Below are 15050 nucleotides of genomic sequence, written 5' to 3'. Positions count from 1 at the left end.
GTGCTGCAATGGCAAACCTGCCTGCCAAGAATGCTGGTCCCCCACCTATTAAGGTGCAACCCTTCAGTCTTATATAATTTATCCTTACCGCAAAACATACCCCAGGGATCCAAGAATTTAAATCCTTGCTTCCTGCACCAGTTACTCAGCCACACATTCAAGTCCATTATCTCCCTATTTTTACCCTCTCCAGCCGAGAAACTGAAGGCAAACTGATAACCACCCTAGAAGTCCTGCTTTTCAGCCTTCTTCTGAGTTCTCTGAAGTCCCGCTGTAGAATGCCCCTCCTCTTTCCAATGTAATTTGTGCCGACATGCACCAGCACCTCTGGCTCTTCACCTTCGCCTTTGAGGATTCTCTGCACTCTGTCGATGACATCCTGGATCTTGGCACCAGGAAGGCAACACACCATCCTCAAATCCCGCCTGTTGCCGCAGAAGCCCCTTTCTGTCCCTCTTACTATGGAGTCCCCTATTACCTCGGCTCTGCATGATGTCTGGCTCCTCGGCTCTGCCTCCACACCAATTTTGTTTTGGCAAACCTGCCTGCCTCTCCGACTAGCACTGTCATCTGTCTCAACAGTTTCCAAGAGATTCAACCTGTTCACAAGAGGTACTCCCACCTGGGTCTCTTGTACTTGAATCATCTCTTTTTTCCTCATCGTCATCTCCTTCTCTTCTGGTATGCTCAGTATCATGGTCTTGCTGAAGGTCCTGTCCAGAAAATTCTCGTTCTCTCGAATGAGCTTGAGCTCACCTAATTCTTTCTTCGGTGCTGCAACATGCTCTTTCAGAAGCTAAATGTGTTCACACTTTCCACAACTATAAGAGACACCATCAGTGTCCTTGACCTCCACCATCATACACGCAGCAAACTGAATCAACGTGGCAGTCATGTCTTCACCCTCTTCAACTGTGGTGTAAACTCCTGACTCAGCCTCTTTGCCAAAGACTCCTAATTAGGTTAGAGAATTAGGTTAGGATTCTTAATTAGGTTAGAGGAGGAGGGTGGGAGGGAGGCCTTACTGCGTAGGACCTAGAGCCTAGAACCAGAACACACCTATTTAAATAGCACTCACTAACCTTCCCAACAGCCTATGTGCTCCGACCTCACTTCCGCCTAGCTCCTGCTGCTCTCTGCTGCAAAAAAACTTCATATTTTCCCACATTACATTTGATCTGCCCACTCACTTAATCTGTCTGTCACCCTCTGTGGACTCATGTGTCATTCTCACCACTTGCCTTCCCACCCTTTAAACCTGATGTTGGTTCATTCACTTCAAGTCATCCAAGTCATTGACATATATTACCAATAACTGTGATCCAGCACTGACGCTGTGGCACTCCACTAGTTACAGGTTGCCATCATGAAAAAAAAGCTCTTTTTACCCAACTCTATCTATCCAAGCTGTCCTCAGTACCATGAAGCCTTTTCCTCTTAAGTAGCCTTATACCTGGTACCATTTCAAATGCTTTTTGAAAACTAAATATATGATCTACTGGTTCTCCACTATCCATCTTGCTTGTTACCTCCTCATTGAATTCCAATAATGTTGTCTGGTATGATTACCCCTTCATGAAACTTGCTGACTGCTTAATTATATTAAATGTTTGTTTTATTCACATGGGAGGGACGGGCTGCTGGGTGGGACAGGATTTATTGTCCATCCCTAGTTATAGAGTCATACAGTCATAGAGTAATACAGGATGGAAACAGGCCCTTCAACCCAACTGGTCCATACTCAGCTAGTTCCGATAGCCCACATTTCATCTATATCCCATTAAACCCTTCCCATCCATGTACCTATCCAAATGTTTTTTTTAAATGGTGCTATATTACCTGCCTCAACCACTTTCTCTAGCAGCCCATTCCATATATGTACCACTTGCTGCATGAAGTAATTGCCCCTCAGGTCCTTCCTAGATTTTCTCCTCTCACTTTAAACCTGTGCCTTCTCGCTTATAATTCCCCATCTCTGGGAACAAGACTATATGCATTCATCCTATTTATGCCCCTCATGATTTTATACATCTCAATAGGTCACCCCTCATTCTCCTACATTCCAAGGAATAAAATCCTATCCTGACCAACCTGTCCCTTTAAGTCAGACCTACTAGTCCTGACAACATCCTCATAAATCTTCTTTGCACTCATGACAGGTTAACTATGTCTTTCCTATAACAGGATGACCAAACTTGTACACAATACTCCAAGTGCAGCCCCAACAACTTATTCAACTGTAACATACTGTTCCAACTACTTGGGCGGAACGGTGGCACAGTGGTTAGTACTGCTACCTCACAGCGCCAGAGACCCAGGTTCAATTCCCGCCTCAGGCGACTGTCTGTGTGGAGTTTACACATTCTCCCAGTGTCTGCGTGGGTTTCCTCCGGGTGGCCACAGTTCAAAAATGTGCATGTTAGGTGAATTGGCAATGCTAAATTGCCCATAGTGTTAGGTGAAGGGGTAAATGTAGGGGAATGAATTTGGGTGAGTTGCTCTTCAGAGGGTCAGTGTGGACTTGTTGGGCCGAAGGGCCTGTTTCCACACTATAAGTAATCTAAATCTAAATCTACACTCAATGCCTCGACTGATGAAGGTCAGCATGCTAAACGGCTTCTTCACCACTTTGTCTACCTGTGAAGCTGCTTTCGAAGAACTATGTACATTTATTCCTAGGTCCCTCTGCTCCACACACTCCTCAGGACCTTGCCATTCACTGTATAGATCCGACTTTGGTTTGACTTTGCAAAGTGCAACACTTCACAATTATCTGTATTGAATTGCATTTGCCAATCCTCAGCCCACTTCCTCATCTGATCAAGAATTCCTCTGTAATTTTTGATCACCTTCCTCCTAATTTTGTGTCAACTCCAAACTGTCTATTCATGCCTTGTACGTTCGCATCCCAGCACTGACCCCTATGGCACACTACTAGTCACAGGGCCTCAAGTCCGAGAAACAACTTTCAACCATTACCCGCTGCTTCCTACCATTGAGTCAATTTTGAATCCAATGAGCTTGCTCTCCCTGGATCCCAAGCAACCTAACCTTCATGACTAGCCTGCCATGCAGGATCTTGCCAAAGGCCTTACTAAAGTCCACATATACAACATCCACTACCCTACCGTCATCTATCCTCTTGGTTACCTCTTCAAAAACTCCAAAAGATTTGTCAGGCATGACTTCCCATGCATATTTCCACGCTGACTATCCAAATCAGACCTTGACGACTCAAATGTTGGTTGATCCTGTCCCTCAGTATCCTCTCCAACAACTTGCCTACCATTGATGTCAGGCTCACAGGCCTGTAGTTGTAGCTTGTCTGTGCTGCCTTCCTTAAACAATGGAACAACATTAACCACCTTCCAGTATTCCGGAGCAGGGCTAAAGATAAAGCAAAATTATCTGCAAGGCCCTTTGCAATTTCTTCCTGAGCCTCCCACAATGCCCGAGGATGGACTTGATCAAGCCCAGGGGATTTATCCACTTTAAGGCTGCAAACATCTCCTCTCTGGTAATATGTATGCAGTGCAAAACATTACCACTTTGGTTCCCTTATTTCCTTAGCATGCATGATTCTCTCCTCTGTAAACAGTGAGGGGAGATATTCGTTAAAAATCGTCTCCACCTCCTGTTGCTCCACACACAGACAGCCATGTTGTTCTTCAAGGGGAACTAATCTCTCCCTAGCCACCCATTTACACTTAATATAACTTTAGTACCTTATCTGCTAGATCCATCTCATAACATCTTTTTGCTCTTCTGATTTCTCTCTTAAGTGTGCTCCTACACTTACTATAGTCTTCTAGGGATTCACTTGAGCCCAATAGTTAATATCCAATGTATGCCTTCTTCTTTTTTCTGACCACAGCCTCGTCAGACAGGGATCTCTAAACTGCCAGTTTTCCATTCACTCTAACTGACACAACTGTCCCAAGACTCTTGATATCACACTTTTAAAAGAGTCCCATTTACCATTCATTCCTTTTCCTTCAAGTATACTCACCCAATGACCTCTGCCAGATCCTGCCTAATGGCCCCAAAATCAGCCCTGATTCAGTTTAATACCTTGACCTGTGGCAAAAGTGAGGACTGCAGATGCTGGAAACCAGAGTTTAGATCAGAGTGGTGCTGGAAAAGCACAGCAGGCCAGGCAGCATTAGGCAGATTCCTGATGAAGGGCTTTTGCCCGAAACATCGATTTTCCTGCTCTTCAGATGCTGCCTGACCTGCTGTGCTTTTCTAGCATCACTCTGATCTAAACCTTAACCTGTGGACCTATCCTATCTTTTTCGATAACTATGTTAAAACTAAGAGAGTTATCGTCACTGGACCCAAAGTGGTTTTCAACTGACACTTCAATAACGTGCCTGACTTATTTCCTAAGAGGAAGTCCAGTGTTGCAACCTCCCGACTAGGACCCTCTACATATTGATTAGGAAACTTTCTTGGATATGTGACAAATTTCACCCCGTCTAGGCCTTTATACTCTATGTGGCCCAGTCAATGCAGGGGAAATTAAAATCTCCAACCAATTCTACTCTATTATTCCTACAGGTTTCTGCAATCCCTCTACATATGTGCTCCTCTAGTACCCGCTGGCTATTTGGGCATCCATAGTACCGTCCCAACAAAGTGACCATCCCTTTCTTGTTTCTAAGTTTGAACTATATGGCCTAATTTAATGACCCCTTAAGAATATCTTCTCTAAGCACTATTTGTGATGTCCAGCCTTATCGAAAAGGCAAATCCCCCTCCTCACTTACTTGTACAGCTGTCACACCTGCAGTTTCTGTATTATGGAACATTGAGCTGCCAATGCTGCCCTTCTCTCAGATGTTTCTCTTACGGCCATAATATCTCGTGGGCGGCACGGTGGCATAGTGGTTAGCACTGCTGCCTCACAGCGCCAAAGACCCAGGTTCAATTCCCGCCTCAGGCGACTGACTGTGTGGAGTTTGCACATTCTCCCTGTGTCTGCGTGGGTTTCTGCCAAGTACTTCCGTTTCCTCCCACAGTCCAAAAATGTGCAGGTCAGGTGAATTGGCCATGCTAAATTGCCCGTAGTGTTAGGTGAAGGGGTAAATGTAGGGGAATGGGTCTGGGTTGTTTGCTCTTCGGAGGGTCGATGTGGACTTATTGGGCCGAAGGGCATGTTTCCACACTGTAAGTAATCTAATTTCAGTTGCCAAAGCTCTGAGTTCATGTGCCTTACCAGTCACACCTCAAGCTTTTTAAATGTGGTAGTGAGCTGCCTTTTCAGCATCTGCTGTAGGCAGAACTATAATGTTATTCGAGAGGGAATTTCAAGATTTTAACCTTGTGGCAGCAAACGAACATGTAACGATGTTGTTCCTTTAACAAGGTTATGTTGTCCTTGGTTTTGTTTTCAGAGAGGTTGTAAAAGATACAGACTCCAAGAAGTCTGGATTTGGATGGGTCTTGAAAAAGACTTTCAAGTTTAAAAATAACACTTGTACAATGAAAGTGGAGTGACCAGTGCTCACAGCTCAGCTTTTCTTTGGTTTGGTTTGTTTTTAGTACAGTAGTTGTAAAAGCTGCTGGACCCATCCTGTTATAATGCTGTATTTGACTTTATCTTCTGTGCCAAGAGGGACTGTTGCAAGTTTTTGGAACAGCGACATTAAGTTGGGATGATCTATTGGGTTTTCAGACAGCTTACGTTATTCAGTATTCTGTTCTCTTTTGTTTGTGTTTCATTCGGTAATATTGTAAATAAATTCTGTTCTATTCAAAACTACATGGTTTGAGAAGCTGCATCTCTCCTGGAATATCCAGATTACACCTGCCTAAAACAACTAGCAAAGTAAGGGTCTGGGCTACTTTCTTGAAATGTTTTGAAGGAGTCTGGCCTGGTCCATAATAAACTGCAATATATATCCAAGTCAGAATGGTGAGTGGCTGCAGATGGTGGTATATTGGAATATTGTGTCGAGCTCTGGTCACCCTACTATAGGAGAGATACAGAGGCTTTGGAGAGGGTGCAAAGAAGGTTTACCAGGATGCTGCCTGGACTGGAGAGCTTGCCGTATGAAGAAAGGTTGAACAAGATCGGGCTTTTCTCTCCAGAGAGAAGGAGGAAGAGAGGAGGCCTGATCGAGGTGTACAAAATAATAAGAGGAATAGATAGAGTCAATAGCTAGAGACTTTTCCCCAGGACAGGATTGACTGGTACAAGAAGTCATAGTTTGAGGATATTAGGAGGAAGGTATAAAGGAGACATCAGAGGTAGGTTCTTTACACAGAGAGTTGTGAATGCATGGAATGCATTGCCAGTTGAGGTGATGGAAACAAAGTCATTGGGGACATTTAAGCGACTGCTGAACATGCACATGGATAGCAGTGAGTTGGGGGGTTCGTAGGTTAAATTACTATATTTTACATTAGGATTAAGTCTCTGCACAACATCATGGGCCTAGGGCCTGTTCTGTGCTGTACTTTTCTATGTTCTATGCGATGTTCCCTTGTATCTGCTGCCCTTGTCCTCCTAAATGAAACTATTTGGGAATGGAAAGTGCTGTCTAAGCATCTTTGGCAATTTTTTGCAAGGCATCTTGTAGATAGTACACATTGTTGCAGCTGAGCATTAATGATAAGAGGGAGTGAATGCTTGTAGACATGGTGCCAGTCAAGCCAGTCCTGGATGGTGTCAAGACTCTTCAGTGTTGTTGAACTTGCATCCATTCAGGCAAGTGAGAAGTATTCCATCATACTGCTGCCTAGTGGGATTCCTGATGAAGAGCTTATGCTCGAAATGTCGATTCTCCTGCTCCTTGGATGCTGCCTGATGTGCTGTGCTTTTCCAGCACCCCTCTCTCAACTCTGATCTCCAGATTCTGCAGTCCTCACTTTCTCCCTGTGCTTTTCCAGTGCCACAATTTTTGACTCTGATCTTCAGTATCTGCAATTCTTAGTTCCTCCTTGTAGGTGGTAAACACAGATAAAGGACGACATTAGGAAAATCTGACCATTTCTGGGCCAGTTTTCCTCTGTATACTCATTGTTGCCTAAATACTTTATAGGTATTCAAGATAAGGTCCAGCAAGTATACAGAACGTATTACATTCTGTAGCATTGACTAATAGCAGGATAACCTGTAGAGTTGGGATCCGAAAGTACAGACACACTAATGGGTGAGAACAATCTCCCACACTTTGGCTATCATCCATTTCATATTGGTTTTAATGGATGTGAACTTTCACAACAGATATTTTACTTAGATTTCAAAATCTCACCCAATTCTTTTCATCCAGATCCACTGTAGTTTGTATTATTTTCCACAGCACTTCATTTACATTACTCCTTTTTGACATTGGTCAGTCCACCTGATAGACAGGAAAAAGGCCTAATCCAAGGTTGCCTGGTCCTGCCTAAATTTACTCCCCAACTTGGTTCCTCATACCAAAACAATACATGAGATTTCAAAGAGTATGGGGTTTAGAGATTATAGGACTAAAAAAAAAGACAACAGCCCATACCGTTGTGTTTTTTTGTACAGATGGCACAACCACCTTTAAGATGTTAAACTGGCCAGTATCTAAGGGCAGCAGAGCATAAGAGAAAGGCCAAGAGGGAACAAGCTGAAAGGGTTAAATTCATTCAATTGTAAGTGTCTTTAGCAAAATAAATGTACTAAATGGCAAAATAGCAGGCCTGGGGATAGTGATTAGAAACAAGGATGCAGCCTAGACTGTATAATCAGCAGGACAAAATGACATCTTGGGTGGACAAGAGCAATGCTGATGAATGCATACTGAGAAATCAGTGACATCTGGATGCAACTTGATCAGATTAGATTTTGATAGATAGCTGCAAACTTTTAACTGTTGTTTATTGCAGCATATGTTGCCTGTCCTCAGGCTTGCCTAGTTGTACAGGAAACTCAGTGTTTCGTTATTACCAGGCATCAGTTACAAATAGTGAGATACCCAACTCAGGTGACAGGTGTGGAACTCAATGTGGCAGAATTCCAACCACAGCCTGCCAGTGAGGTGCCCTTTCTTCTTAACATACTGGTTTACTGCAATTAATCAATTAATAAGGAAATTCCCAATGAATTTAATTTTACATTCCCAATCTACCACAGCAAAACTAGATAAACATCCCATCTACTCAATGCTGATAATGTGCATTCAGGAGGAAGCAAATATTATGCAGAAAATCCTCACTTATGCTACTCCTTTCTGGCACTGGTCAGTCCACCTAACTGACAAGCAAAGGGCCTAATTCAGGGTCGCCTGGTCCTGCCTAAATTTATTGCTCAAACTTGCTTACATTTAGAATACCAAGAGTAGAAATTTGAAGATACTGTTTTCTCTTCACAGTGACCAATCATCCTCTCAACTAAAATTAAGACAAGACTTCAGGTGTGCAGCACCTGTGCACAGCGTTGTTCCCAGTGCTACAGAAAATACAGCTACAGATAGCTGTAGTCCGGACTTTACCCAATGCTCAGGACTATAGCCAATGGTCCTAAACTCAGGATTTTACTCATCAGATACTTGCTTCTTTTCCGTGTTGGATCTCAAAATCTTATTAATTCTCCTTCATGCTGCTATTTCATTTGCTTAAGGTTTAGTGCATTCTCCACCAAAGATCTCCATATTCCTCTCCTTTCTTAGGTATAGAGAGTTAACATGAATGAATGAAATAACATTTCTATGAAAGGGCAATGTAGTCATGGAACAGGTGCATTGAAACTGGATGTGTGAACTTTTAGCAACAGATATTCTATTTAGATTTCAAAATCTCACCCAATTCTTTTCATCTAGATCCACTGCAGTTTCTATTATTTTCTGCAACACTTCAACATGCCCACTTCGTGCACACAAATGAAGGGCGGTGTTCTGTTCCTACGGAATTCAGAATAAACTGAATTAGACATTCACACTTAAGATACTGTAGCATCATGGTAACACTGGTTTAGCATCTGATAAGCTTTCAACACCTTTGTCATTAGATATTCTGAAACGTAGAAGAGCTTGTATTCTGAAAGAGCCATAGGTTCAATTGCCCCACATGAGAATCCTGTAGTTCATGCCAGAACTTTTCAGATTCTCCATGAGAGACCCATGTGCGGTTCTGAGATTATAAAATTGTTGCTTTATCAGCATATACAGCAGCCAATTTGAGAACAGCCCATTTCAAAAAAAGGAAACAGTTTCTTTGTTTTTGAATTTCTGAGCAGCCACTGACCTAACGTTCTAACTGTTTCTCTGAACAAAGCTGCCAACCTGTGAGTATTTCTAGCATTTTCTGTTCACATTTCTGCTTTCAGTGGCATTACTTGAGGGTCATGCATTGGTCAGAATGCTTGACAAACTCCTTGTTATTCTTTGCATTGTGCCATAGCATCTCACATAGCCATTAGAATTGGCAGACAGGGACTCAGTTTTATTTCTCACCTCTAAGATTAGAGGACAAAACATCTTCAATTTTGTACTGAACTGAGCACAGAAACACAACAGAAATCTTAATACTACTTCCTTTACTGCATTCTCACACATATATACTGTATTGATTACAAACAGGCAAACACACACAACTATATTCTGTTTCAGTTTGTTAAAACAGTATACTCCCGGCACCAAACGTCTCCATCTCTCATTTAAGTCTCAACAATGCATTGGCACTCACGTTTTCTTGTCCTGTCACATGCACAGTTTTCAAATTGAATGGCTGGAACAACAAGCTGCATCTAAACAGTCTAGCATTTTTCTCCTTAAACTTTTCCACAAACATCAATGGGTTTGACCAGTGTATATAATTATTTCAGATATGTTACTGGTAACATAAACATTGAAATGTTGTAATGCCAACACCAAACTCAACGTCAAGTTCTGAACTGTCAAATATTTTCACTGAAAAGCTGGCCAATGGACTATCTTCCTGGCCCAATACTACCTGATATTGTAAACACTCTATTGTAAACAACGCGATGAGGACATGCCATGACCAAACTCACTACCTTATATAAAAAACATCTCAGAAACAACAGCCAGACTTCTCCAACAACTCAGGTTCATGACAGTCCATAAACCAACAGCTGTGCTCGGACAACAACTCACTAGAACAAAAAACCCAATACCCATCATGTAGTTTACAAGATTCGATGCAAAGACTGCATGAGAAACTATATAGGACACTCAGACAGACAACTAGCCATCCACATTCATGAACACCAACTAACAACCAAACACTCTGACCAGTTATCCGAAGTAGCCTTTTCCAGAGATGACCAGAACCACAAATTCGACTAGGACAACACTATGATAATAGGACGAGCTAAAGAGAGGACAGCCATAGAATTTCTAGAGTCATGGCACTCATCCATGGGCTCTATCAATAAACACATTAACCTAGACCCAATATACCAACCACTGGCAACCAGATGCAGCAGGAACGGAACCAAATAATCTCCAGAAGACACAGCAGAAAAGCACTTCAAAGGAGGCTCCAAAGCACTGAAGATGTTACCTAGACAGGGAACAAAACATCTGCAAATCAACTTCCCACCTCGGCAAACATATTGTTACGAAGGTGTAGAAGTGTATTGTACCTTAAAGAGAGTGAAGGACTTAGCAAGCATAGAGAATGCTGGAGAATTTACAGTATAAATTTAGTCCAGCAGCTAGCACTGGCCATGAGACAAAAACAACTTTGATTTTGGCCAATCAGTTTAAATTATACCCCAAACTTCCAACCTCCAATCAAATTTGAATTTAGTATATTGGCAATATTAAAAACTAATTAAACAATCTGATGCTTTGGAGTATAAGACTGGGAAAAATTGAACAGTTGAGACAAGAAGTGTAAAGCTACCAGCACGTACAGACTGCCCAAGGCACAGCTCTTAAAGGTACATGAATCCATCAACGACTTCTGAAAAATAAATCCTAAGAAGAAAATTACCAGAGGAAGATACAAAGAGAAGTTTCGACAACTGCCTGGTTTTGAAATTTGAATTTTTGGTAAATCTTAACTGGGGGTTTTATCGAACCAGTATTAGATTATATTCCCTCCAGTGGGGAAACAGGCCCTTCGACCCAACAAGTCCATACCGACCCTCCAAAGAGTTACCTACCCAAACCTATTTCCCTCTGACTAATGCACCCAACACTATGGGCAATTTAGAATGGCCAATTCACCTGACCTGCACATCTTTGGACTGTGGGATGAAAAGAGTGCACCTGGAGGAAACCCACGCAGACACATGGAGAATGTACAAACTCCATACAGACAGTTGCCCAAGGCTGGAGTCAAACCTGGGTCTCTGGTGCTGTGAGGCAGCAATGCTAATGACTGAGCCACCCATGACATAGGGTAAACCCATCTACTAATTTAACCCAGCAACACAGAAAAGATTCAGCCCGTGCTGTAATCTGTGAAAATTAGAAAGGTCAAGAACTATATAAAGTAAAAATTAACCATTTTATTTCTTGAAGTATAACAGAGAATAATTAACAAACAACTACTCTAACCTATCTTTTACTTTCCCCCTCTAAATACTGGTCCGATAAAACCCCCGATTCAGATTTACCAAAAATTCAATTTTCAAAACTAGGCAGCTGTCGAAACCTCTCTTTGTATCTTCCTCTGGAGATTTTCTTCTTAAAAAATCAATGTACCTTTAAGAGCTTTGTGCCTTGGGCAGTCTGCACATGCTGGTGGTTTGTCACTTCTCCCCTCAACTGTTCAATTTTTCCTGGTCTTATACTCCCAAAGCATCAGATTGTTTCATTGGTTTTTAATATTGTCAATACACTAAATTTAAACTCGACTTGAGATCGGTAGCTTGGGGTATAATTTAAACTGATTGGCTAAAATCAAATTTCTTTTTGTCTTATAGCAACTCAGCCAATGCTAGCTGCTGGACCAAATGTTATACTGTAAATTTTTTAGCACTCTGTGCACGCTAAGTCCTTCATTCTCTAAAGGTACAGTAAACTTCAACATCTTCATATCATGGTAAATACTCTCTTTCTCATCAGGTCTTGGTTTCCTCTTTTTCAAAATCAACATTACACCCCACTTCTGTAAAAACGTTACCCATGACCCGACGGTGCCTGCTGTCCAATTTCCAATTTCCTCTCTAGAGTCTTTGAATGTCGTATCAGACATATGCCCGAATCTTTCACTGTCTGAATTCCTTCAGTCAGGCTTTGTCTGTTTCATCACACCGAAGTAACCAAATTAAAGTCCAGGCTGACATTTTCTGTTACAGTGGACATTTTCCTTCCTCACCCTTTGGACAAAGGTGACAGCATCATCACAACCTTCACCACCTTGTTTAATGTTCATGTTCAGAAAGTGCTGGAGAAACTCATCAGGCTTTGCAGCATCTGCGGAGAGAGAAACAGTCAATGCCTCGAGTTCTGTAAAACTTCTTATTTCCTCCTCAAAGCCCCTCTGTCTCTCTTTCTCTCGCTTCATCTTCAAGATCCTTCTTAAAACACACCTCTTTGAACAATCTTTTGCTAACCCATCCTGATATCCCTCTTTCTCACTACAAGTTGTGCAATTACACTGTGGAGTCCTTGGGACATTTTCTGTGCAAAAGGTGTTTTTGTAACAGTGTAATAGACTGAAAACTTACCAAGCTTACCCTTTGTTATACTGACCTTGTCCTTCAAGCCATGGACACAGCCTGAGCCAATTAAGAATTCTACCACCTCGAGGTTGCCATAACTTGCTGCCAGGTGTAGTGCTGTTCGTTGCATCTGTAAAGAGATTACTTTTGCATAAAATAACAGAAACAGATCGAAATAAACATTACAGAATAAAAGATGAAATAAATATGGATGTTGTCCTGGTGCAGGATATTACTCAAAATGAAAGAGCAAATGTGCTTTTGCAGCCTCTAGACTCAACTATTCTGTCACTCATGTGACTGACCCCTGCATCTTCAACTATAAAGAAAAAAGCTCATTCAAAACTCTACTGCTTGTATCCTAATTTATACCATTACTAGTACACTTTTGCTGGGCTAGATGTCTGCTGTTCCATTAATGTACTAATTTAAAAATTCACACCTATGAGATTTCATCTTCCCTTATCATTGTAATCTCCTCCAGCCCTACAATTCAATTCACTCCATGTCACATCAAGAAATGTTTGGAGACACTGATACTGCATAGGCTATGGGCCCTTACAATATCCCAACAATATTACTGAAGACTTCTACTCCAGAACTTTCCTCACTCCTTGTCAAGCTGTTCCGGTACAGTTACAATACTTGACATCTACCGAAAATATGGAAAATTGCCCAGCTATGTCCTGCACACAAAAAGCAGAATAAATCTAACCCTGATGAACGGCTTTTGCCCAAAATGTCGATTTTCCTGCTTCTCGGATGCCACCTGACCTGCTGTGCTTTTGCAGTACCACTCTAATTTTGACTCAAATCACCAGTATCTGTAGTACCCACTTCCGCCAAGTCTAATCCAGCCAACTACCATCGGTCTACTCTCGATCATTAGTAAAGTGATGGAAGGTATTGTTAACAGTGCTATCAGTCAGCACCTGCTTAGCAATAATCTCCCCACTGAATCCCAACTCTTGACCTCTATAGCATTGGTTCAAACATGGACAAAATAGCTGAATGCCAGAGATGATATGAGAGCGTTAGCTCTCGGCTACATTTGGCCAAGAGCGGCAACAAGGAGCCCTAGCAAGACCTGAATCAATGGGAATCGGGGCAAACGTTCCAATATTTGGAATCATACCTGGTACTTAGGAAGATGGTTGTAGATTTTGGAGGTCAATCATCTCAGCTCCAGGACATCACTGCAGGGGTTCCTCAGGATAATAAGCTAGGACTCTACCATCCTCAGCTGCTTCATGAATGATCTCACCTCCATTGTAAAGTCAGAAGTGGGAATGTTTGCTGATGATTGCACAATGTTCAGCACCATAGAAAACTTCTCAGATACAAGCTACGACTAAATGCAAAATGACCTGGATATCCAGGCTTGCAGTGGAAAGTGGCAAGTAATACTCCTGCCACACAATTGCCAGCTGATAACCAGTTAAACCAAATCAGCCTCTCTGCCTAAGTTTTCACAATTTAGTAAAAATTAAAACCTTCAGAGACCCTTAATAGTTACCCCAATGGTTCCTAACCAGACCTTTCAATAATCAATCCCAGTTTTTATGAATAATTAATTCTAGACACCGGTCTTGTGTCTTAAACAAAAGGCTTAATAATTTACTTAATTTCCATAACTTTAGCAGAGAAAAAATAAACAAAGTAGTCTAAACAATCTCTATTGGGTGTGTTTTCAGCTCCCTATTCACACAAAAGACAGTCAATCAAACATAATTCAGAGATAAATAAAAGAAAGTAACAAAACTGATCAGATTACCGAAATGGTCTTTAGCGAGTTTTGAGAAGATTTGTAGCTCAGGTTGAGGTTTTGGATGTAGGTTTGCTCGCTGAGTTGAAAGGTTCATTTCCAGACGTTTTGTTACCTTACTAGGTAACATCTTCAGTGGACCTCATGCTTCGCTAGAAAGGTAACAAAACATCTGGAAATGAACCTTTCAGCTCAGCGAGCAAACCTACATCCAATATCTAAGTGGTTTTCACAATGCATTATTTCACACAAGCATAGATGTAGACTCCTTGTTGCTTCTCTGGAGATCAAGGCTACCTGTTCAGTTCACTCAGGTAAAGGCAGTAAGATTTCTACCCAGCTTTCAGGTCTTTGGGCTTCCGACAGTTGGTAAAAGGAGGAGTGGCATGGTGGCTCAGTGGTTAGCATTGCTGCCTCACACCAGAGACTTGGGTTTGATTCCAGCCTCGGTCGACTATCTGTGTGGAGTTCTAACAGTCTTCCGTGGGTTTCCTCCACCTGCTCAGATTTCCTCCCACAATCCAAATGATGTACAGGCTAGGTGAATTGGCCATGTTAAATTGCCCATAGCATTCAGGGATGTATAGATTAGGTGCATTAGTCAGGGGAAAATGTAAAAGTAATAGGGTTGGGGAATGGGTCTAGGTGGGATACTCTTTGGAGGGTCAGTGT

General features: G+C 42.0%; 1 protein-coding gene across 2 annotated transcripts in view; it reads right to left on the bottom strand.

The window, feature by feature from the left end:
- Nucleotides 1-15050, bottom strand: part of ankdd1a (ankyrin repeat and death domain containing 1A) — a 273678-nt gene that overhangs the window by 172737 nt on the left and 85891 nt on the right. For both annotated transcript variants that reach the window (XM_060853051.1, XM_060853052.1), the window contains exons 6-7: nt 12645-12743; nt 8778-8876 (exon numbers count right to left, since the gene is read on the bottom strand). In XM_060853051.1, the coding sequence (XP_060709034.1) occupies nt 8778-8876; nt 12645-12743 (198 nt within the window). The remainder of the gene's footprint in view (nt 1-8777; nt 8877-12644; nt 12744-15050) is intronic.

The sequence above is a fragment of the Hemiscyllium ocellatum genome, chromosome 39, assembly GCF_020745735.1.
Source record: "Hemiscyllium ocellatum isolate sHemOce1 chromosome 39, sHemOce1.pat.X.cur, whole genome shotgun sequence".
Classification (NCBI taxonomy): domain Eukaryota; kingdom Metazoa; phylum Chordata; class Chondrichthyes; order Orectolobiformes; family Hemiscylliidae; genus Hemiscyllium; species Hemiscyllium ocellatum.
Note: the sequence above shows the minus strand (reverse complement) of the source record. Positions and strands in the feature narration are given on the sequence as shown.